This window comes from Capra hircus, chromosome 12 (genome assembly GCF_001704415.2).
Source record: "Capra hircus breed San Clemente chromosome 12, ASM170441v1, whole genome shotgun sequence".
Lineage (NCBI taxonomy): Eukaryota > Metazoa > Chordata > Mammalia > Artiodactyla > Bovidae > Capra > Capra hircus.
In genome coordinates this window covers 7,380,424-7,404,936 of record NC_030819.1, presented here as the reverse complement: position 1 = coordinate 7,404,936, position 24,513 = coordinate 7,380,424, and the positions used below count along the sequence as shown (strand labels likewise).

The 24,513-nt window shown below is 43.8% G+C and overlaps 1 protein-coding gene across 3 annotated transcripts in view; it reads left to right on the top strand.

Annotated features, from left to right (window-relative positions):
- Positions 1 to 24,513, top strand: part of TPP2 (tripeptidyl peptidase 2) — a 58,819-nt gene that overhangs the window by 22,091 nt on the left and 12,215 nt on the right. For 2 of the 3 annotated variants that reach the window (XR_001918923.1, XM_018056380.1), the window contains exons 9-24: positions 1,805 to 1,932; positions 4,387 to 4,486; positions 4,752 to 4,900; positions 6,601 to 6,716; positions 7,211 to 7,379; positions 8,073 to 8,230; positions 8,520 to 8,596; positions 10,498 to 10,604; positions 11,305 to 11,459; positions 14,146 to 14,262; positions 14,502 to 14,602; positions 15,182 to 15,278; positions 16,115 to 16,252; positions 17,530 to 17,774; positions 18,029 to 18,107; positions 19,974 to 20,012. Coding sequence is in view for 2 of the 3 variants with exons in the window: in XM_018056380.1 (XP_017911869.1) it covers positions 1,805 to 1,932; positions 4,387 to 4,486; positions 4,752 to 4,900; positions 6,601 to 6,716; positions 7,211 to 7,379; positions 8,073 to 8,230; positions 8,520 to 8,596; positions 10,498 to 10,604; positions 11,305 to 11,459; positions 14,146 to 14,262; positions 14,502 to 14,602; positions 15,182 to 15,278; positions 16,115 to 16,252; positions 17,530 to 17,774; positions 18,029 to 18,107; positions 19,974 to 20,012 (1,975 nt within the window). In the remaining variant the exon portion in view is untranslated. The remainder of the gene's footprint in view (positions 1 to 1,804; positions 1,933 to 4,386; positions 4,487 to 4,751; positions 4,901 to 6,600; positions 6,717 to 7,210; positions 7,380 to 8,072; positions 8,231 to 8,519; positions 8,597 to 10,497; positions 10,605 to 11,304; positions 11,460 to 14,145; positions 14,263 to 14,501; positions 14,603 to 15,181; positions 15,279 to 16,114; positions 16,253 to 17,529; positions 17,775 to 18,028; positions 18,108 to 19,973; positions 20,013 to 24,513) is intronic. The other variant, XM_018056381.1, reaches the window with a different exon arrangement.

The following is a 24,513-nucleotide window of genomic DNA, read 5'->3' as shown; positions in this document are numbered from 1 at the left end:
CGACCTCCCCATCAGTCCTCAGCTGGCGCCCTTGCTGCTTTCTTTCCCAGAGTAGGTAAAAACGCTTAGAGGGGACTCCGGGCCCTCCTGCGACTGCCTGACCCCACCAGCTGCCATCCCTTCTTCTTTCATGAAGCCTGCCTGGGATGAAGAGCCTGGCCCTGGTCCCCTCCACCCTCGGAGATGCCCTCCAGCATCGACCCACTCCTTTCCTGGCTCTCTTTTCTGTTAGAGGGACCTGCTCAAGTATCCACTAGCTTTAAAACTAACCAGTAACAAGCCTCCTCATCTCCCATGGCCTTTGCTTGTTTTTCCAGCAAAACCTAGACTGGTGTGTTCACTGTTGTCCATCGACGGCTCTCACTGCCCCAGTGCCCTCCCTGAGCTGGCTTAGCCTTGACCTCATGTTACCTCAGCCTTTCTGTCTTCATAGCGCTAACTTAGCGGTGAGCCTATCTGGAGAGTTTCCTCCCACCACCCCACCCAGATACACCCATTGTGCATTTTCTGAGCTCTGTGACAGAGCTCTGCCGAAACGCAAATGTCACCAAACTAGGGCCTGTAGTTGGCTGTCATCAGTGACTTAGTTTCCATGGGTGCGTCATAAATGCTTTTGCTCGATGAAAAGAGCCGGTTTCAATGGCTCTGTGTCTCGGGATTGTGTTTAGGTGACGTGTACGGTGGCAGGGCTCTAGAACGATCCGTGGGCGCTGGAGTGTAGAAGGGACCCTGTACCTGCAGATGGCCAGATAACCCCAGGTTTAATGTGGTGCTGAAACCATTCCTGTACTTAACGGTGGTGGTTTCACAGTCTGTACATACGTGCAGTCTCAGAACTAGACACCAAAGAGAAGGTAGGTTCTACCACATGTTGATTTAAGAAATAAAAATTTTAAAACCCGCAATTTCCTCAGCTGATGCTCATTTCCAGACCTGGTAGGGAGCACGCTGTCTGCCTCAGTTGTGAACGTGACCTCGCAGGAGCAAGAAGGATCTGCTTCCGTGTCCTCATTACCGCAGTGTATACCTTTCTCTCCTGGGACCTTCCTTCTTTCACAGTCTTCTTACTCTAATGTGCTCTTCCTTCACTTTACGATTTTAGAGTATCCTTGGCCCTTTATCTTTTTACATCGGCCTCATTTTTCCCTCGTGGTCTAACTTTACCTCCTGTAATGACTACCAGTGTATTTTTCTTCCTTGCTGTCAAGCTCTAACCAGATATGTTAAATCTCTCTCCGTGGTGCCTTATTCCCCCATTCACCTTTGCCGCTTGTCGCAGCTGTGTGAAGAGTTGGTCCTCCACACTTCACATGGCGGGTGGAGTGGACCCCCTGTGGCCCCTGACCCAGTCTCTGCTAACGTTGCAGTCTTTGCTTTTGGCCCCTTGGCAGTTTATTTTCCCCAATATATATAGTTTTGTTTTTAGCACATTCCCCACTAAAAACGGGGCCTCCTAACTCCCTCCACTGAACCCCGACTGGGGTATGTCTCTGGGCATGACTCCATCGCGCTCCACTAATGCTGCACGTGCCCGAATTTACCTGACCTCGCGTTTGAGTGTATTTTAGTTTTATAAACACTTTGTGAGTAGGAGCAAGGCATTTGGCAGTTTGAGAACGTCCCTGAGTGATTCTAAGCTCCCCTCCTGACCTGTGACCACCGTTCTGTTGCTCGCAACCCATGTTTTGGTTTTGTTTCTGTTTTTTCATATAAACCTTGTTTGAAAATATTTTCACATTACAGTAATCCATTTCTTGAAAAGTGGACAGTTCATGTGTTCAAAGGAGTCCTCTCCCTCTTTCAGGAGGATATGTGAAGTAATCAGTGAAGCCGTGTGGAAGCACAATATAATTTATGTCTCGAGTGCTGGGAATAACGGCCCCTGCCTGTCTACAGTTGGGTGTCCGGGAGGAACCACGTCCAGCGTGATAGGTGAGTTTCCAGTTTTAGAAAGAAACTTAAAAACAAGCAGACAAAAAGATTCAGTCCATCCAGTGTTAACTGTTCTCTCTCCTACACACAGGACACTGAGCCTATAATAGACCCTCAGGAAAGTGAACTCTAGTAGGGACCCACTGATGTAGAATTTCATCTCCAGCAGACTGGAGTAAGTGTGGAGGTACAGATCACGGATAGCGGAAGCATTGATCAGGCCTGGTGTTTAGTCGCTAAGTCATACCCAATTCTTTGTGACCCCGTGGACTGCAGCACACCAGGCTTCCCTGTCCTTCACTATCTCCCGGAGCTTGCTCAAACTCATGTCCATTGAGTCGGTGATGCCATCCAACCCTCTCATCCTCTCTCGTCCCCTTCTCCTCCTGCCTTCTGTCTTTCCCATCATCAGGGTCTTTTCTGATGAGTCAGTTCTTGACATCAGATGGCCAAAGTCCTGGCACTTCGGCTTCAGCATCAGTCCTTCCGATGAATATTCAGAGTTGATTTCCTTTAGGAAGGACTGGTTGGATCTCCTTGCAGTCCCAGGTCAGGCTGTGGGATCACAAAAGTGGGGTTCCCTCTGATTTGAGGATCTGGGCAGGGCTTTCTGGAAGAAGTGTGAAAACAAGGATTTCAGTAGGTAGACACAGGCAGGAAGGAGAAGGGCTTTCCAGGCTAAGTGAGCAGCATAAACGAAGACACTTGCTTCACTTTTTATTTATAGTGTACGGCTGTGTATTTATAGCAGAGCTTCCTCCTCTAGTTTCTCTGGGAGCATGCAGGAAGACCCAGAGGTAGAGGAAGGGAGCTTCGTTATTGAGAAAAGCAGCTGAAACACGTTTGCTGTGTGCCTGTGGCCTTCCCCACCCTTTGGTGTCCAGGATCGGATACAGTATTGTCTGCTTCACTGGAAACCAACAGGAAACAATAATGCCTGTCAACGAAAGTTGTAAGAGATCAAATTATTTGGAGTCATAATATGAAAATAATAAAATTAGTTGCTATTATACAACAGTAGCTGCCATCTTGTGCAAAAAACAAAACCCCACAAAACGTGAAACCCACCCCTTGGTTTTTTTAATGTGAGGCATGAATGAGGAAGGGTGAATGGAGATCCCCTAAATAGTAAATGAGGCCTGAAGATTTTTGGTTTATTTTTAAACGTGGGCTCAAAACACCTCTTAATGTTTGTGATTGAACATGTGACTATAAAAACTGGTCCCAAACAGTTTTCCTGGTGTATTCATCATTAACGGCACAATACATACGTATCATAGGAGTTACTGTAGTTGTATAGGTATTAGAGATGATGTTATAGATACACAATAATACTTGGGCATTAAAGGTTAGAATAGAAACTGGTCCTTTAAAAAATATTTTTGTTTTAAAATATCGGTGATCTTATATTTATGGGACATGCTTGTATTCGTGGCTTGTAAATTTTAAGCATGGTGTCGCTTTGCTTTCGGTAACCTGAAATCTCTTGATTAAGTAATTCTGTTAAATCGTGTGTTAAGACAGCAGCGCCTGCCAGTGATTCACGCGTTGTGTGTTCCAGATCTCTGGATGCCTCTAAGGACACAAAAGGAAACAAAATAAACCCGAGAGGCGCCTAATGATCAAAATGCACCGCTCTGCTACAGCGCTCAGAATCTTGTCATTCTCTTACCCCCAGATTGGCAGAACACTTTAACCTAAATTCTGCAAAATGACTGCGGTTTCATGTGGCAGCATTGTTGACCTAAGCCCTCTTAATTCACCCATTCTGTCCAGCCTTCTACCCAGGAGGCGTGTGTGTTGTGAAGGAGAATGAGGAGCGGATAGTCTTGGATTCTGAGTCTTGTCTCTGCCGGTCATTATCTTCAGTGCATTTTTTTAGCCCCTCTCGGCCCTGTTTCCACATCCCTGGCATGAAGGGCCTGACTCTGATCTCTGAATTCTGTGATTTCAGAGTCTAACTAGTTTGTGTCTGCACATTTATCTAGGAGACTGTAGCATGTTACATGTTTGTTACTGGCTTACTGAAGCCACTTTGCAGGGGAGGACTACTGCCAATTTCATGGGTAGAATTTTCTATACCATGGTCATTTAAAAATGAAGATCAATCAACTAATTCCTTTATTTTTCTGAAGTTACATTTTTACAGTTTGAAACACATTTCTCTTTCTCTTTTACACATACACACACTTCTAGTTACATTATCCTGTTTAGTCCACATAATAGTCCTGGTAGGTATTTTTATATACAAAAGCACAGCACCTCGTGTAGTGTCTGGTACGTAGTGACCTTGCCTGGGTCGTTAAATTTTTTCACCTTTCCATTTTGTGAGAGAGAACGGTGGTGTCCAGAGAACAGGTGCTTCGCCGGGATCCCACGGCTGGGGGAGCAGTGGGTTTCGAATCGGGACCCCTGTTCTGTATCCTTTTGTCAGTGACCACATTCCCCCCGCAGGTGTGGGCGCCTACGTGTCTCCTGATATGATGGTTGCCGAGTACTCTCTGAGAGAGAAGTTACCTGCAAATCAGTACACGTGGTCTTCTCGAGGCCCCAGGTAGGTTGTGCGTGGAAGTGAAGTGGAGTGAAAGTCGCTCAGTCGTGTCCGACTCTTTGCTACCCCATGGACTGCGCATGGAATTCTCCAGGCCAGAACGCTGGCGTGGGTAGCCCTTCCCTTCTCCAGGGGGTCTTCCCAACATGGGACGTCGCAGCCGTTCTGTCCGATTGCCTGGGGGCAGGCGCAGGGCTTCGCCCTGAGTTCATTTGCCGGTTGGCCCAGCGCCCACCTCCTAAGCAGACTCTGCCTTGTTCTCCTTCAGCGCTGATGGGGCCCTCGGAGTGAGCGTCAGCGCCCCGGGCGGCGCCATCGCCTCCGTCCCCAACTGGACGCTGCGGGGCACCCAGCTCATGAACGGGACGTCCATGTCGTCTCCCAACGCCTGCGGGGGCATCGCCCTGGTCCTCTCAGGTGAGGAGCGCCTCAGCTACCCTGCTCGGAGGCTCCTGCTGGAGCCACGAGTCGTCGGCTCTTCCACGTTTCTGTCACAGTTTAAGTACTGTTAATGAGATAGACGTGACACGGAGAAATGGATTTTCAAAGTTACCATCTTACACTTGGCCTTGCTGTTGTTCGGTCACTGGGTGGTGTCTGGCTGTGAGCCCGTGGACTGCAGTGTGCCAGGCTCCCCTGTCCTTCCTGTGCTTCACCTCAGTCTGGGTTCTAAAATCCACGGCTTACTTGTTTATAAGCTTGCTTAAGGAGGTGTGAAGTGTCTAGACAGTTTCATAAAATAAATTTGATGGCATAAAATAAAGTCAGATTGTAGCCATAAAAAGTAATTGAGTACCTTTCTCTTCTTGCAGACAGATATTTTTGTTCTCTAAAGTTCTCAGGGCGAGAAAACGTGGTTGAATTGGTAATGACCTGGCCCATAGTAAAGTGTCTGGTGGAGAATCGCTTATGTGATCCTAAGGGTTTGAACGTGCGTTCGCTCAGCAAGCGTATTTATTGGCTGTTACTATTAAGCTTTATTTTGGCCTGGGGCTAAGTAGGGAACAAAACGTCAAAAAGACCTGCCTGTGTGGAGTTGATGTTAAAGTTGGAGAAGGAACAGACTATGAACAAAGTAAAAATTCACTTCCATGACACAGTAGAGGGTGGGGGCGTTGCCATGGAGCCGGTGAAGGGGCTGGCCCACGGGGAGGCGGGACTTTGTCGGTTGACGGGCAGGCGGCTGCATGCTTGCCGGGGAGGATGGGGCCATTGGCACTGACTGGGGCTCCACCCTGGCTCTACCGTGGGGCCTCTCCGAGGGTCTCAGGCTCACTCCTGCCCCTTCTTTGTGGCACACTATTCTGTCTGCCTGGAATTCCTTTCCCGCCAAGTCTTGGCCCTGTGAACCCTGTGTATCCCTGAGAGCCAACCCAGTGTCTGTTCTTCTGGCGGGAGCATCGCCCTCTCCAGGATGCTCCCTGACAAAATTGTTTGCTTTCTCGGTTGACTCTCACAGTGCCATCGTGTTCCCATGCTTGTTTGGTTCACGTTCTACACTCCTCCTGAGTATTTGCATGTTTAGTTCTGGAGAGGACAGGCGTGCCGCCTTACTCGCTTCCACCTCTCACAGCAGTCATCAGAAGGTGGACGGCTGGGTGGCCTCCACGTCGCATAGACAGTCACCCCCAGCCTCGTTGTCCCCTGTTGTTGACCAGGAGGCTTGTCATCAGCCTCCTGGGATCCAGTCTCCAAGGTGCTGATTGAGCTGTGTGGGGCCTGAGCATCTTTCTGGCTTGTGTCCGTACCCCTGGTGTGTGTCCTGTGCTCCCTGGTTGAGACCTTCTGCCAGTGACCACGTTGATTGGCCAGCACTGTCTTAAGGAAGACATCACTGGAATGCCTTTTGGTCCCCGTGCCGAGCCCACCTTCTTGCTGCATCATAGTGGGCGTGTGGAAGTTTTCACTGAATGAAGTCTTTGTGCTATGAGTCATACTGTTTGTCACATGTTTAAGAAAAAAAAAAAGATTGAAAAATGAATGTTGAGAGACAGAAACATTAAAGCAGAAAACGTATACGTTATCCATACTAGGGCAGGGGGAGGCCAGGGAAGCGTTTCAAGTAACCGTCTTCTGTAAATAAACACTAGTTTCTTGATTTCGTTTTTCGATTTTAGGTCTGAAAGCTAATGATGTTAACTACACAGTTCATTCGGTCAGAAGAGCTCTTGAAAACACTGCAGTGAAGGCTGACAACATAGAAGTATTTGCCCAAGGACATGGTATTATTCAGGTATTGCTGTTTGTTTGAGAAGTGCGTTGTAAATCAATAGGACAATATTTTAGCTGTTATTGGATATATCCCTACTATAGTGATTGAGTTTTTCTAATTGTGGACTATATGGCCAGAGTAGTTCTCTGAACCACAAGCGAAGAAGGTATGAAAAGAGATTTTATAGTTGAATTTGTGGTGGTACGATAGAGAGATGTAATTGATGTAAGACATACAGAGAGATGGCAGTGGGCAGCGGGTAAAAGCTGACCAGACATAACGGCACATGGAGGATTCCTAGCGTCATCACGTGGGAGTAAGAGGGTGAAGTGGAAGGTGAGTCCAGTGGCTGGACCAGTGTTTTGTCCAGTGGGGTAGAGCTTTATCACGTAGTTCAGAGAGGAGAGTGTTGAAGCTGACTTCTTGCTACAACTGAAATGAAATGGGTGATTTACAACAGAAGATTTTTTTTGACCCAATTATGTGTATCTTACTATTTGTATCCTTTTACTTAGGTCGATAAAGCCTATGACTACCTCGTTCAGAACACATCATTTGCTAACAAATTAGGTTTCACTGTTACTGTGGGAACTAACCGTGGCATCTACCTCCGAGATCCTGTTCAGGTGGCTGCACCTTCGGATCATGGCGTTGGCATTGAGCCTGTATTTCCAGAAAATACTGGTGGGTGGTAGCCAGAGAGTAAGCTCACATGTTCACATTTTTGGTTTGAATTATACTGTAATAGAGAAGTGCTGTTTAGGCTGATGTTTTAAAGAGATAGGAGTGAACAGTGTTAATATTACTGTACATTTCAGAGCATAGGGGAAACTGATGGCAACTGGGGACCCTGATACAGTGGCAGTTGAGTTAGCAGTGTGACTACAAGAAAGTAGTAGAATGGGCCTGCAGTCACCTAGAGCTCTTATTAAATTGTGGACCATAAAGCATCCGATGCCTTTTCTTTCCCACCTTTACTGCTTGAGTGTAAGACCCAGATTTTGGTTGCAGAGTGGGAAAATCAGGGAGAGCCCCAGCTCAGTGAATGTAAACAGAATTGTCATCACTGTAAACTAGGAGTCTCTTAGATTCTGTTAACTGCATGCAGAATGAAAAAAATGACCCTAAACGCCTTATGTTAAGGTTGTGGCTGTGCTGGGTGAGCGCATGGATGGACCCCAAGCGTGCTGAAATACGTGTGAGGGAGACGGTGTGACTGATGGGTGTGGGCTGTGCTTGGGGAGCCCGTGTCTACTACATTTTATAGCCAACAGTGCTTTCTTGCCGCTGAATGTTCTTGAGAGACGACAGAACGTTTTAAAATGGAAGAAGAAGAAAACAGAGCTAATCTTCACTTTTTGGTTTTTTTAATGCCAGAAAACTCTGAGAAAATATCCCTCCAGCTTCATTTAGCCTTAACTTCGAATTCATCGTGGGTTCAGTGTCCCAGCCATTTGGAACTCATGAATCAGTGCAGACACATAAACATACGTGTGGACCCCAGGGGCTTAAGGGAAGGACTGCATTATACAGAGGTACTCACCTGCGTGTCCTCTTTTCTGCTTTCTTTGCACTGTGTAGGAGTGTTTGTGTGGCAGGCTGTTCACCCATTAGGCTGAGTTAGTCGGGGGTTGGCCTGCATATAGTTGTTCAGGCTGTTTGCCTTTGATACGTGACGTGACATCAGAAAACTGATGCTTTTACTTAGGACCTTTCACCTTTAATATGAGATGAATTTATCCTGTGAGCAGGTCCACCTTCTTTCGTTCTCCCCTTTTAAAGAAGCTTCGTTTGTGGATACTGACCCTTAGCTCTTTCCTCCAGGTGTGTGGCTATGACATAGCGTCGCCCAGCGCAGGCCCTCTGTTCAGAGTCCCCATCACCGCGGTCATCGCTGCAAAGTGAGTGCCTGGTCGTCACCCTCGTGCTGTCCGTGTGACTGTGAGGTGGCTGTTCATGGGAGCGGGCTGAGCTTGTAAAGCATCCTCAGGCCAGAACCGAGGAACTGGGTTTCAGTTCTGCTCCTTGCTCAGCATGCAAGGTGGCATGTGGTCGGTCAGCTGTTCCTGTTAACAGGGAGGAGGATTAATGGTGTCTGCCGCCTGCCCTCCAGCAGGGTGACGGCACCCTCCCAACTGCCCGGGCTGGAGGCCTGAAGCCTCTGCAATGTCTTGACAGTGACTTTGTCCCCTCCCACCCCAACCTCACTGCCGCCACCCCCATCTCTGGAATCACACTGCCTCCTGGTTCTTCCGCATTTCCAGTCCCCTCTGTTTCCGGCTCTTCCCTTTCCATCTTGTTTTCCACCCCGGACTGAAGGGTCAGGTCTGATCATACTGCTTCTGTATGCGGTGTCTCGCCTGAGGATCCTGCTCTGCAGAGCGCCAGTGGTGGTCCTGCAGAGCCCGTGTCTCCTGCGGCTCCATCACCACTTTCTGCATCCCACGAGCTCACAGAGCTGACCTTCCCGCTGTCTTCAGGAGGGGCCCGTTTGCACAGCTGATTCTTTGCTTCAGTCCCCTGTCTCCTAACACGACGACCAGGCAGGTTCCCAGTCATCCCCAGCTGAAGGGGGTCCCTCCTTTCTGCTGCTTCTCGCTTTTACACGCCTGTGGCTTAGGCTTTAGCCAGTGTGCTGTCATTTCTAATTTACTCCATTTGACTCTGAGGCCACAGAAGACTCGGGGCCTGCATCTTACGTAATCCCATGTGGAGCCCACTGTACAGAATAGACACAACAAATGATCCAGTACATGAAGGACGAGACTGAGATGAGAGTTCTGGAAACAGTGGGAAATTCTGGGTTAGCACTTTCTGTGGAGTCAGTTGCACAGTGATATTTAATATGCAGTAGGTCTCAGCCTGTATGAAACATAGAATGAAATGGAGATAACACAAGTGAAAAAATGGCAGAACGGTTAAATTCTCAGCTGCATTTTCCCTGGAAGTCCAACAGGAACTTATTAGACAAGGTAACGTGTAAGATTCAGGAATTGGCTAGGACCTCTTCTGCTGACGGAAGCTCTCTGGGGCCACTCTGCACAGACGAAGCACTTTGCATCTTTTCCACGAGCAATCCCCGTCTCCCAGAGCATGCTGCGTTCAGCATCTCTGCTGGGCGTTCTGTCTCCACGGGACTGGCCGAGGATTCACTGTTGCGTCTGTAGCTTCTAGTAGCTGTGCCCTCGATGGAGCAGGCACTCATTAAATGTTTGTCACACTGTGTAGAGTTAATCCTTGGTATCTGCTTCAGCTTTCCAGTGTGGATACGTAAACATTTGGCCTTTGTGTTTCACTGATGCTTTTCAAAAACCCGATGAAAGTAGTTTTCCTTCGTACCATGTCCTTTCTGGAATGGCTGCATTTTGTAACTACGAAAGGGAGTAAATTTAATAGCAGTTTCAGAGGGATGAGACAATATCAGAGTCACAAAATGTTGCCTTTGATTTTGGTATTTTTAGAGTCAAAACAGTCCAGATTCTGGTTTTTGGAAAATTCTGTGGATGTTGTAGAATTCCGTTAACAGCAGCAACAAAAAAGAACTGTGTGTCTGGGTGTATTATACACAAATTATAGAACGAGTAAAGAGCAGAAAAACCGTCTACGCTGGGCCCCCCAGTTCTCTCTGTTGACCTGTTGCAAAGATGAGATGATACTGTGCAGACCGGTTTGTTCCCAGCCTTTAACTTGCTGTGTTCATTTCTCAGGAGCTGTTGAAATCTAGAGTGCCAGTGGGTTTACAATATGAAGCCATTTTTAATGAGAGTTTCATGTTTAATCATTAATTTTTATTAATTTTCAGAGTAAACGAATCAACACAGTATGACCTAGCCTTGACAGATGTACATTTTAAACCTGGTCAGATTCGAAGGCATTTTATTGAGGTTCCTGAGGGTGCAACATGGGCTGGTAAGTAAAATTAGAGTCTGTCTTGCCCACTTGTATTTTTTTTGGTTTTTGTTTTCTTTAATTGGAGGATAATTGCATTACAATGTTGTGTTGGTTTCTGCCATAGGACAGCATGAATCAGTCAGAAGGACACATGGCCCCTCCCTCCTGAAACTCCTTCCCACCCCCCACCCACCCCCTCATCTTTATGTGGATTCTGAAGGCCAGAGCAGATAAACCAAGGGGGAGAGATTAGGAAAACTTACCAGTGAAGTTGAATAAAGGGATACCAATGGAACTTAGGCATGGTAACAAACAGAGGTTTCTAAAATTAAAGTCCTCTTTATCAGGAACGGATTGGTTTTTAGCTAAAGTAAGGGGAAAGGCTGAATTTCTCAACAGAGGAGGAAGAGATTTTAAAAATCCCCCAGCTAGGATAATGGTGTGTCCATCCGTGGACCGCTTCTGTTTCATGCTCTTTGCAGCATCGCGATTGCTCATTTAAATCCTGATTTGTGTATTTTCCATAGCTAACTTTTCTACTCTCTCATCTTAATATTCTATCAATTCGTTGTTTCTAAGGAAATACGCAGGTTTCACTTGAACGTATCGTTTTATTCTTGATAGCTGATTCCCCTAAAGTAGGCGTAGGCGTTACGGAAGTCTGTGTCCATTTGAAACCTCAGCAGTGAACGCGCTGCCTCTCGCCTTCTCGCCTCAGAGGTCACCGTGTGCTCCTGCTCTTCTGAGGTGTCCGCCAAGTTCGTCCTCCACGCAGTGCAGCTTGTGAAGCAGAGAGCGTACAGGAGTCACGAGTTCTACAAGTTTTGTTCCCTTCCAGAGAAAGGAACGCTCACTGAAGCTTTTCCGGTCTTAGTAAGTTTTGATTAACAGCCTGAAACCCTAAAACTGCTTCCGTTTGTCTTCCGTGTGGGCGCTTGTTGCTCGGCTGCTAAGTCGTGTCCGACTCTGACTGCAAGGACGGTGGCCCAGCAGGCTCCTGTATCAGTGGGGTTTCCCAGGCAAGAATACTGGAGTGGGTTGCCACGCCTGCCTCCAGGGGCTCTTCCCGACCCAGGGATTGAACCCAAGCCTCCTCCTTGGCAGGCGGGCAGGATTCTTGACCACTGAGCCACCTGGAAAGCCCCTGGTGTGAGCTAAGACTCAAGTATTTTGATTTGATTTGATAGTTTGTATTCAGAGCACACTGGGCCTGTGTGTTTTATTAATGCTGAGTAATGTCAGAAGATAGGTCATCTTAGTAAGACACTTAAGACCAAGTAAGGTAAATACTAATCTCTCTAACTCTTAAATAATTTAGTCGAAAGAAAGTTCTGGTATGCTACATGCTGACGCTTCACAAAGTGGACCCTGGTTGAGAGTGTTTTCTCATTGTATGGTAGACTGTTTATATTTAAGACTTTTTTATTTACTTTAGTCATTTTATTACTGCCCTGTTGTTAAGAATCCATGAGGTTAATTTGCTCTATAGGTGAAAACTGCCGCTCCTTCCTACAAATTACCTCAGTGTGGCAGATTTCCACACTTACCTATAGTGTGAGAAATGAGGGCTTCCTTCTAGAAGGTGAATGTACTGATGACCTTCTTTAAACTTGCTACTTAGTAGTTTGAGTTGGATCCCTTATTTTTCCTTTATCTCTTCTTGAAGATAAGTGATCAGAAGGTAAACTTTCACTTGTGTTCTTGTATGTGTTAGAGTAATATGATTCATCTTTAAACTTTCTAGTGCAAAGGATGTTCAAACTACCACACAATTACACTCATCTCACATGCTAGCAAAGTAATGCTCAAAATTCTCCAAGCCAGGCTTCAACAGTATGTGAACCGTGAACTTCCAGATGCTCAAACTGGATTTAGAAAAGGCAGAGGAACCAGAGATCAAATTGCCAGCATCTGTTGGATCATCGAAAAAGTAAGAGACTTCCAGAAAAACATCTACTTTTGCTTTATTGACTACACCAAAGCTTTTGACTGTGTGGATCACAACAAACTGGAAAATTCTTCAAGAGATGGGAATACCAGACCACCTTACCTGCCTCTTGAGAAATGTGTATGCAGGTCAAGAAGCAACAGTCAGAACCAGACATGGAACAACAGACTGGTTCCAAATTGAGAAAGGAGTACATCAAGGCTGTATATTGTCACCATGCTTATTCAACTTTTATGCAGATTGCATAATGAGAAACACTGGGCTGGAGGAAGCACAAGCTGTAATCAAGATTACCGGGACGGATATCAATAACCTCAGATAAGTAGATGACACCACCCTTATGGCAGAAAGCAAAGAAGAACTAAAGAGCGTCTTGATGAACGTGAAAGAGGAGAGTGAAACTGTTGGTTTAAAACTCAACATTCAGAGAACTAAGATCATGGCATCTGGTCCCATCCCAGACAAATAGATAGGGAAACAATGGAAACAGTGAGAGGCTTTATTTTCTTGGGCTCCAAAATCACTGCAGATGGTGACTGCAGCCATGAAATTAAAAGATGTTTGCTCCTTGGAAAAAAAGCTTTCATCAACCTAGATAGCATATTAAAAAGCAGAAACATAACTTTGCCAACAAAGATTCATCTAGTCAAAGCTATGGTTTTTCCATCAGTCATGTATGGATGTGAGAGTCGGACCATAAAGAAAGCTGAGCACCGAAGAATTGATGCTTTTGAACTGTGGTGCTGGAGAAGACTCTTGAGAGTCCCTTGGACTGCAAGGAGATGCAACCAGTCAATCCTAAAGGAAATCAACCCGAACATTCATTGACGAATATTCATTGAAAGGACTGATGCTGAAGCTGTAACTCCAATACTTTGACCACCTGATGTGAAGAACTGACTCATTGGAAAAGACCCTGATGCTGGGAAAAATTGAGGGCAGGAGGAGAAGGGGACGATAGAGGATGAGATGGTTGGATGGCATCACTGACTCGATGGACATGAGTTTGAGCCAGCCCAGGGAGTTGGTGATAAACAGGGAAGCCTGGCGTGTTGTAGTCCATGGGGTTACAAAGAGTCGGATATGACTGAGCGACTGAACTGAGTACGCTGATTACTAGAAAATTTAAAACTCAGTATTCAAGGAACAGCTTTTGTTTCTGATTTTTTTAATAAGAAAGAAGGGAGGGACCATAATTTCATTTGACTTTGGTTGCCAGGCAGCTCTGAGCCCACGACTGCTGCCTGTGACCACTGAAAATGCCTACACAGCTGTCACGCCCCTTCTCTTGCCATTGTTCTTAATGATTTTTCCTTTGGTCCTGTTTTTATTCTGCTTGTTTTCACTGTTAATTTATTATATGTACTTGGAAACCGCCTCAGATCTCTTACAACAAGCAGTTTAGGATTGTGGGTGGGTAACGGTGTATTTAAATACCTGTGTTCCGTCTCCGCAGCTGATTTGGGTAACTCCATGCGCAGCTAATAACAGGATTCTTCGAGTTTTCTCTCTGTACAAATAGGAGAAGTTTGAGACCATAGAACTGCTTTGAGACATCTGTTTGTATTTTGTGATTCACGCATTTACAGTATGTTTCATTTTTCTCTGCAGGGCGGGAAAGCAATCGAGTTTTGCATTGCTCGCTGGTGGGCAAGTCTCAGCGATGTCAACATTGACTACACTATTTCTTTCCATGGGATTGTATGTACTGCTCCACAGTTAAACATTGTAAGCTCACCTTTCCATCATTTTCAAGGTCAATTATGCAGGTTACTGTGAAATAATGTCAGTGGTTGGATTTAAATTTTAATGGGGGCATTACCTATGTTCAGGAAATAGCAATAGTCTGTTTTTCATGGGTGCTTATAAACTCTGTATTTGACACATTTATTTGAGGTTTAAGTATTTAAAAATGCAGTTCATTTTCAGTAAGTTGGAGAAACTGATTTGATAAATATCCTTCGTAGCATGCATCAGAAGGAATCAACCGTTTTGATGTTCAGTCTTCCTTGAAGTATGAAGATCTGGCTCCCTGCATAACTCTGAAGAGCTGGGTCCAAACACTGCGGTATCTTAAATGTTTCAGGGCTACAGTGTTGGGTTTCAGGGGGGCAGTGGGAGGGCCCTCTTCATTCTTTGGAAAGGGTCTTTTTTTTTTCTTAAGTCACATGAAGGCTGGAGATGAAAATTCACTGCATGACTTTCCAGCCTAGAAAACTGGACAGGTCTCTGGGGAGACCTTACGTGACATGCACCGGGAACCCTTGGGGGCCACCTGGCAGGACCCACCCTGTGACGAGGGCAGGACTGTCTGCGTTCAGACCTGTCCTTTAGCCCTGTTAAGGATCGTCACCCTAGTGCTGGGATCTGATTACGTTAGGACTCTTAGTTGGTAGTTGAAAATATTTTTATCATGAAAAGGTTGTTACCTTTTTAATGCTGCAAAATTTTAACTTTGTGTGTTGCTGTGGTTTGGTCAATAAAGAATTATGTAAATTAATGATTAAAATGTTATAAAATACTCTGGAAAGGACAGTGTCCAGGAATGCTCATTTATCAGTTATTGTGATTTGCCATAGTTTTCGCTGCTTATAGTTTTTTCTCGTTTAAATGAACCTTTGACTCTTATGCAATTGTCTGATTACAGCCCACTGAGTGCAAAAACAAAACCTTTAGGATCAAGAGATGTTTTGCCAAATAATCGTCAACTTTATGAGATGATCCTGACTTACAACTTTCATCAAGTAAGTGTTTGTGTGATCAGATATACCCTTGCAACAAATTTCTGTGTTTTTATAAATTGTAAAATAAGGGAAGGACAGTGTATTCAATGGGGGTGTGTGTGTATACATACATATATATGAGATAGAATCAAATAAATAACACTAGCTAATTTAGAATTATTCTTTGGGAAATTATGATATATAATGATGTAAGCACCATTCAGATCTGAAGTCACAAATGCTTACTTAGTGGCGACCTGACCTTTGAGTCTTAGTTCTCGTAATCACTGACATCTGTCCTCCGATACCTGTCCTCTGGTTCGGTGTCTTGTCGAAGCCAGCTGCCTTCTGACTATGGAGCTGGGTCTCTTTGCTCTCTGCGTCGACGCAGTGAGACGTCAGAATGGCTCCTCGGTTGAATGGGTGGTAAAGGTAGTTGAGACGAGCATAAATGTCAGGTCGAAGTTTATGGAGGATCGGTAAGATTTTAGTAAAACTCTTATTGAAGCATAATACGAGCTACCGCTGGGGAGATGTTTGATGCTGGTGGATTGCCTAATTTCAACCTTATAAATATATTTGTTTTATTAAAAACCGATGAGTTAAACGTCCTAAAGAATATATATTGCTTTATAAATGGGTGCAGTTGCCTGGGTTTGTGTCTTTTAAACCTTGTAAAGGAGAAATACGTTTTATTAGTCCCTAAATACTGAGTGTTCTGCATTTTTAAGATTGGTTACCTCAATAAAATGTTTTTAATACTTTTAATGTCAGTTTCATTGATAACAGTATTACAGATCTGTATTAGAAGTCGTATAAACCATTTCAAGTAATCATTCTTTTTTTTTTTTTAACAGCCCAAAAGCGGGGAAGTGACCCCCAGCTGCCCGTTGCTCTGTGAGTTATTGTACGAGTCGGAATTTGACAGTCAGCTCTGGATCATATTTGACCAGAACAAGAGACAGATGGGCTCCGGCGACGCGTATCCTCATCAGGTAGGAAGTGGGCAGTGATGTTCAGAACTCACAGAAGCCGTTTCCTGGGCTGATGAACCCAGATTCTTGCTCTGGTGACGTCCCTGCTTTGTGATGCCGTGTGGGTGTGTGTTCAGCGTTTGACTCAGGGCCGGCAGCTCCTCCCTCTGCTGCAGCTGCTCAGCCGCACCTATGGGCTCCATCTGGCTTTGGGTCAAGAGGATCCCAGAAGGACACTCACGGACACCGGCTGGCAGAGCCTTTTGTTATCTCCTTCTGACCCCGTGCTCACTGCCATCTGAATGCTGAGAGCAAACCATCAGGATATGTGAGCACCGAAAAGTGGTCGCAGGTCTGAACTGGATCAAGAGCACGATGACAGGGCCAGGTGTCTTCAGGTTATTAGAACTCCCAGGTGCATTCCTTCTCAGTGGGCTGAGTACTGCTCACTGACTGTCCGCCAGGGGCTGTGCCTGGCACTTTATCCCTGGCTGAAACATTATGACCGAGAAATTACATATTTCCTATAACATTAATAATTCAGCGCAAAATAGTAAAAATAGCCTATGCAGGGTTTTCCGTCATTTAAGGAATGGTTTCCATTTTCATCAAAGCGAGGCCAGGCACGTGTCCCTAGTGCAGATGGGTTATTATTGCAGCCGTTCCTGTGGCTGCTTTAGTCTCAGGAGAACCTGTTGCTACAGAGAGGACAGTGTTCCATCCTCCTGAGCAGCTTGATTGGATGGAGCATAGTACTGAGTAGATTCATATTCCTTCATGTCCACGGGCTCCCGTCTCTGCTCTCTGCAATAAGCCAGGTGGCGTGTTGGATGTAATCTAAAGGTTACCAATCGTGTGTGTGATAACACGCGTGTATGTCTGTCTTAGATATTACACAGCACCTCAGTTTTGCTCATTCTTGTGTTTTATACGTGCCTGTGAAGACCCACAGACAGGGAGGTCATTGCCTTTGTGAGTGGAGACAGAGTCAGCTGAGAGCGTAGGAGTAGCCTGTTGTTGTGGGAGGCCCAGGGCTCCACAGCCAGAGCCGCCTTCAGCTCCTCGATTCTCTACTCTGCACCTGACCTTGGACAGGTCACGTGATGACTCTGACCCTCACCCTTGCTCACCCGCTCAGCTAGGATGTTGTGCACGTGTAAATGCGTGCGTCGTAACTTGCCCTGTACGTCACACACTGAGCGCTGTGTAAGGGGGCATTGCTACTGTCTTTCCCCTTAGGTTGTGACTTTCGTTCATGTGGCTCAACTTCACTTTTCCCAAATACTTCTCTTTTTCAGTATTCCTTGAAGCTGGAGAAAGGAGATTACACAATTCGACTGCAGATCCGTCACGAGCAAATCAGTGATCTGGAACGTCTGAAAGATCTTCCATTCATTGTTTCTCATAGGTTGTCTAATACCTTGAGCTTAGATATTCATGAGAATCATAGCCTTGCACTTCTAGGAAAGAAGAAATCAAGTAACTTGACGTTACCCCCCAAATACAACCAGCCGTTCTTTGTCACTTCCTTACCTGATGACAAGTAAGTGGTAACAGGACTTCTTTCAGTGTCTGTTTATTCTCTGTGGTCTTTTAAGCGCTAGTTTATTGCATGAGGCTACACTTATACTGTGTTGTCACTGACCTTTATAGACTAAGTTATTTCTCCCTTTGGCTTTTGAAATCTTAGCTAAGGGAATCGTTTCAGAATGCAGTTGTTGTGATGTTTTCCCCCTAATTATCCTTGTGAAACTTTCTCTTTTGTTCCTTTTCTCCTCTTTGGAATCTTCTGATTAGAATACCTAAAGGGGCCGGACCTGGGTGCTACCTCGCAGGATCCTTAACGTTGTCAAAGACTGAACTTGGAAAGAAAGCTGTAAGTAGTTTCTTTTTGTTTTTTGTTTTTTTTTCTTTTTACATTGAAATTGCCTGTTCTAAAGTTTCCTTTTCTTTAAAAATGGAAATTAATTCCACATTGCAGTAAAAGAGAAGATCTCTCTGGAAAATGAAATTTAATAGTTTTTTCCCAAGTTAATAGTAAAGGTTAATTAATGTTTGGTTGTATTTTTGTATATTTAGTATTCTTTTTTTCCAAAGTCTAAGTTCTTAGGCCTTGAACCTGTCCTGTCTTGGCTTGGTTACTATACTTGAACTTCCCGTGAAATACATAGATCCAGATCAAACTTGTCTTAAGTGAATGGGATGTTTAAAATTAGAGAATTTATCGAGTTTTAAGAATGTAATATTGTGGATACACGGAAAAAAAATCAGATCTTCTTGGGTGACTCCTAAAAACCAGTCAGAACGATTCTTGCTAATAAGCAATAATTTTTACTTGTACAGATCTTTCTCTTATTGGAATTTTGTGTAATTTTGTGCAAGATACTTCTTTTGGTGTTGTAGTTTCAAAATTGTGCCTCTTGTTAAAAACATATCTGGTTGTTATGTTTTAGAGGTAAATGTTGGATTTGATGGTATCTGTTTTGGTTTCCATCTGTTTTCATTAGAGATTTATTGTGAGAACAGTGTTTATATAGGTATAGCTCCCTTTTTCATAAAGTCATTTCATCTCCACTCCAATAAAAGTTGTCGTTCTTACAATTTTATATTTCTCTTTAGCTTTAGTTCTTACAAAGTAAATCTACCACTTAATTCTGGAATTTATGAGTGCTGTTATAAAAATGAATAGATCTCAAACATCTTAACAAGTATGTTCGTTCATTTCTTAACCACTGTTGAACCAAAGATGGCTTATTTGCTGACAGAGAAGTGTCATCAGTTATGACTTTTGTCCTTAGAAGTCGTTTTCCCTAACATTTCTTGAGTCTTATTTCAGTTCATACTATTTACTTATGTGTACTTTAGTATAAGTTACAAACATTTCAGTTTAATGTGAAGTGAATCAGTAGTTACTGGAATTCGTAGATGCGCTGATTTTGGGAAGTCCTAGTAGTCTTTTTTAGGTAGATTTCATTTTCCGGTAAGGGAAACGTTGCTGCCTCTGCTCTGGGGCTTCACCAGTGAGGCTTCTCATTCAGACAACTCTTCCGAAGCATCCACTGCCTGTGATGAGTAAGGAAGAAGAGATTGTGATCATGGAAGTTCGCTTTTAGCCACTCAGAGCTCTGCTTGCTGGCTGTATTCTTTAAGAGGCCATAGTGAAATTAAATTATAAACAGATGGGATTGACTATAGTTATTACTTTCCAGGATAGATTTTCTTGAGGAAACCTAAAGCCATAGAGTTAATTGTCGTTTGCAGCACATGGTTTATTTCATCTGACCTCAGCCTGGGGCTGCGTTTCTTACGCTTTGGGCAGTGGTAAAGGTAACTGTGGTCCGTGTGGCTCCTCCCTGACGCTCCCAGTCACCTCAAATGATGCTGTTCTAGCACCTGGACGTGTGTGCTTGCTGTGATGTCCTTGAAAATCCGGCTCTGAACCGTCAGCTAACTTTTAACGTCTTCAAACCTGTTCTGACAACTGATGGGATTTTGCTCTAGAAATCGTTGAAATACATTGACCCTTAGGAATAACATATTTGAGTGCACTTTTATCCCCCTCCCAAAAAACAATTCAAGTGGTGGGATTGCTTTCTTTAAAAGCCTGCCATTTTGGTGACCCTTCTAAGTTGCGTGGCACGTCCAGGTAGAGCGGAAGCTGGGAGAGGATTAGACAGAGGTGGTATCACCATCCTGCGTAGATTTTGCATGTTTTCTTACAGAATGTCCTTCTAACTCCCAGGGGCAGTCTGCAGCAAAACGACAAGGAAAATTTAAAAAGGTACTGATTGTCAGTTCTTTAAAGAGATGTCTTAAAGCCTTATTTGCATATTAGTTAAACTTCTTTTCCTGTCACTATTATCTTTTTTAAAAAAAATCTCTCCCTTAGTTTCCTTTCTTTAAGTTCTGCAGTATAATGCTTTTAGCTTATCAATGTTGACATACTGCTCTCTGAAATTTTTTTTCCTGCCATAAATTTCTTGAAGACCCCTGGTTTATTTGTGTATAGAGAAAATTCTAATACTATTCATTTCGTACTCTACCTACGACCAAGGAATAATGCTTGAACTTTTGAATTTCTAAAATCATATACAGAGGGGGATGTGGTGTTGTTTTTTTTTTCTTTTAGCTATATATGACAAAGTTATTTTTAAAGTCTAAAGACATTTCTTAAGTGGGATGATTTGATTAATAAAATATTACTAAAATATTTAGAGTGAAGTTTATTTCCTGCCCTTGCGTCTTCTTAGTTCTAGAAAGGCAGAGACAAAAAGAGCAGTGGACATAGCAGGAACAGAAGTTAAGAACTGATGGCCCCAAATTAAAGCTTACACTGAGCACAAGCAGAGCTTAAGACCCTGACCAGTAAGTTGTCTGATCCGCTCCCCTGCTGCTTTTTAAGACAGTCTCTGACTGGCTGCTGGAGCGAAATTTAACTTGAAAAAGTCTTCTTCAAGTCTACTTTAGAGAAGAGGTTACATGTTCAGTAAGCTCTTTGGTGAGGACCTGCTGACATCATGCTTTGTTATAGAGATGTATGGCTCACGCAGTAAGTACTGCAGGGTGAGAGTTAGTGTTTTGAGATAGAAACAAAAGATAACGCTGTTTCTAGTGATCTAGAAAATTCATAGTGATCTGAAAATGGGGATCACCATTTTATAAAAGATCAACTGTCTTTACTAAAATAACTTCTGAAATTCTGTATTACTATGTAACGGTAAAGACTTTGTTCAAACAAAATGCACCACTGGGGGATAAAGGAACATTGTCTTCTCTGAAGACCGCATTCCTCAGCTGAGCATCTTGACCCATTTGAAGGCCATGCAGATTCATCCAGTGGAACTTAACCAGCATTAAAACAGAAACAGAATGAAACAAAATGTCAGTTCATCAGACTCAAAACTGTAATTTCATTTTGTGTGTAGCTGATCTTTGATTCATTTTGAAAACAGCCTGAAAGCCACTGCTTCAGAGAATGAGGGCAGGCATTCTGGCCTGCTCAAAAGACGGTACATGTCTCAAAGGCAGAGCGGGTGTTTCCTTCCTGTTGTGTAGTCTGGTTGGTCTTTTGGGAGTTTTGAGGAATTTTGTTAGTATTAGACTACTTGAAATAAGAAACTGTTGTATGAATAGAAGCCTTATTCCTGTGGTTAAGAAGCTTCTAGAGCGGATAGTTGGAGTCACCACCTCCGTTTCTCCCGTCTTCAGTGCAAGTGCATGGGACACTCTTACTTTAGAAAGGATCATTTTTATAGTTTTCTAATTGCATTATGATGATAAAATTATATACATTGCATAATTATGTATTTATTATAAATTTATATAGGTTATAATTTTATATTATATATTTTAATTTGTATATTTTATATAAATGTATAATTTATATTTTAATTATATAATTATACATTATAAAATTTTATATATGTATGATTTATCACCTGAACACAATACCAGCTTTTTGTACATAATCTTCAATAGGTTTGTCCTCTGGGTCTCAGTGACTTTTGATTTGAAAATGTATGCTTCCCATTTGTAAGTTCATTGTAATGTGAAAGAATATAGTTAACATCATAAATAGCACTCTAATATGATATTAATTTTTAAAATAGCTATTTTACTTTGTGTGAAGATATTAAAATTTTGAATTTATATTTTTTTAAATAATTTAAGAGGTAAAGGTATTATGTTTTGAACCAGAATTTAAATGCTGGCGTGTTTTATTTTCCAAAGAATAGTTACTGGTTTGGCAGATGGGTTTGATTTTTCTAACTGTCGATCAATTCAAACACTGCTGAAATTCCTTGTGAATAGCTGGAGTGATTTTTTTCTTTAAAAACACGCTTACTATTAAGTGTCTGCTGTAGAGAACTTATAGCATTTCTGCTCTGAATAGTCTTTTTTTGACTGTCTTTTTAAGTCATTATCAAGATTTCTTTTGATTTAATGGTATAAAATCATTTCTGTTAAATTGACCCTATACTCAGCCCTTTAGAAGTTGAGTTGTGAAAATATGTGAAAGAACAGATGACCATGATAAAATAAAAAATGACTTCTTTTTTTTGGTTGGGGATTAAAACTGCCATGTCCATAATTTTTAAAAATAAAAAGTAGTGCTTGTCTTGAACTTTTGTTTTGGGACAATAGTAACATTTATAATTAGTAATTTGTTATATATTTAGTTTATATAACGCTGATTACATAATCAAGATCCTTCATCATCAGCTTGCCCCGTCTCTTGCATTTTCAGTGTAGTTTACAGTTGCTATTATATATGGTTTCTCTCTATCTGTATATAGATCTTTGTTAGAGTTCATTGTTAATCACCAGTCCAGTTTAATGGATTGTTCATTTTATTCAACTGTTTTCTCTCTTTACTAAAACATCTTAGCCAATGCCTTACCTGTGAGCCTCGAAGGAGGCATTGCCTCACAACAGACAGGCTTCCCCTCCTGAGTTTGTCCTTCTCCCTGCTTGGGCGAGGAGGCAGGGTCCCCAGGGGGACGGAAATTAGGTCAGAGGGAGTGCTGGTTGCCCCCCGCCCCGGGCACGTCCAGCACCGCACAGGAGCATGACTCCAAGGGAGTCGGACTCTGGTAACAGAGTAGAGGTTGGAGTCACTTCCACCTCGAAGTGTTAGGTGTGCGGCCTCTGCTAAACAGATGACACGAAGTGTCTGTCCCTGTAAGAACTTTGTGATGAATCATCGACTCCAGGGTGCCAGCACTTTTGACTTGGCTCCAGCACAGGCCAGCTCCCACCCAGGACAGTGAACCTGGAGGGGCGAGCAGGGTGGTGGCAGGGACCCTTTCCTCTCTCTGGGCTCACATGTCTCTGGAGCCCTTTGCCCACGGGCTCTGGCCCCCTGACTTCAGAGGTTGCATGGTGCCAAAATGGCCAAGAGTGGATTTCTCTGGTTCCTCCCCATCCGTGGGTTTCTGCGCTTTAAGTGAGTCCTCCTGAAACAGCAGTTATTATTTTATCAGCACTACTACACAGTAGCTCCCACACTTCCTATTACAGCACCCCCAGACAAAGTTTAATTGTGGAAGCTGTCAGAATGGACATATTTTATGTAGCTTTCACACCTCAAAATCCTGTTTTAGGAAGGAGGAAGCCAGTACTGTTTCGTGGCTCAACCTGTGCAGTTTTTTCCTGAAGTTATGTGATTGGGGCCTTAAAAATGTCAGCAGTGCCATTTGTTCCAATTGTAGCACCTCCGTTAATGAAAACACGCACGAGATTTTAGCTAAGCACCGCTTTTACTATAAACCCGAAGATGGAATTTTAGAAGTTGTCTTAATAATGATGTAATTAGGGCCACCTAGGTATTGGGTCAAAAACAGACCTAGCAAGTGTAACATGGGATGTCATTGCCCAGACACCGCATTAACTTTTCTCAAGTGTAGATGTACACGCTGATGAAATAGATGCAGACCGAGGTAGTTACACGAGCTCTCGTCAAAGCAGAACTTCTCAGAACCATCTCTACCTGTTTACTTCCCCTTCTCTCCTCGACTCCCTCTCACTGGGCCTTTACTGCCCAACCCTGTCGGGAGCCACGTTAGGCATTACTGACAAAATGGAGGCACGGCCCCAACCCCCTCTCCTCATCCTGCAGGCACGGTCCCGGGATGAAGGAGTTAGGTCTTGTGATTCTGACTTGTTCTTTCCTTTCTTCAGTTGAGTTGGCTGGAAAGAATGTTAAGGTGCTTAATTGTTTTTGAGAAAAGCATGAGAAAGCACAAAGCCTTCTGCAGTTGTGCCTAGAAAATAATCTATAAAGTAACCATTGACATTTGTTCAAGGATCTTTACAAAGAATGTTCCAGGATGAGCACATAGGCCACAGCTTGAGGCCATGGGAAGGATTTGTGAGGGGAATGTTTATGGCAAAGGAAGTTTGCTGAGCCTAGGGTTTAGGAATAATTAAGAATAGCTAGACGCCTTTTTAGGAGATAGTGAGCTTAGGATACTAGGGGCAAGCAGGGTTTAGAAAGATAAGGAATAAGCTGAGGGATGTGGTACACAGCCCAGACAGAAGCATGGGTTACAGTGTAACTCTGGTTGAAGGGCAGCAATGATTTATGGAGACAGTTAATCTGGGTGAGGGGGAGCTGAAGATGTGAAACCTCTGACCTAATGCTTTTGTCAAAGTATAAAAGAAGACCTGATGCCTGAAATAAACATGCAGGCCTGCACCTTGAGTCAGAGGCTGCATCATTCTCTGCCGGCACCGCTCATCCCTTCAGGCTGATTCCCTGGCTGCTGGAGCTGGACTCCGGC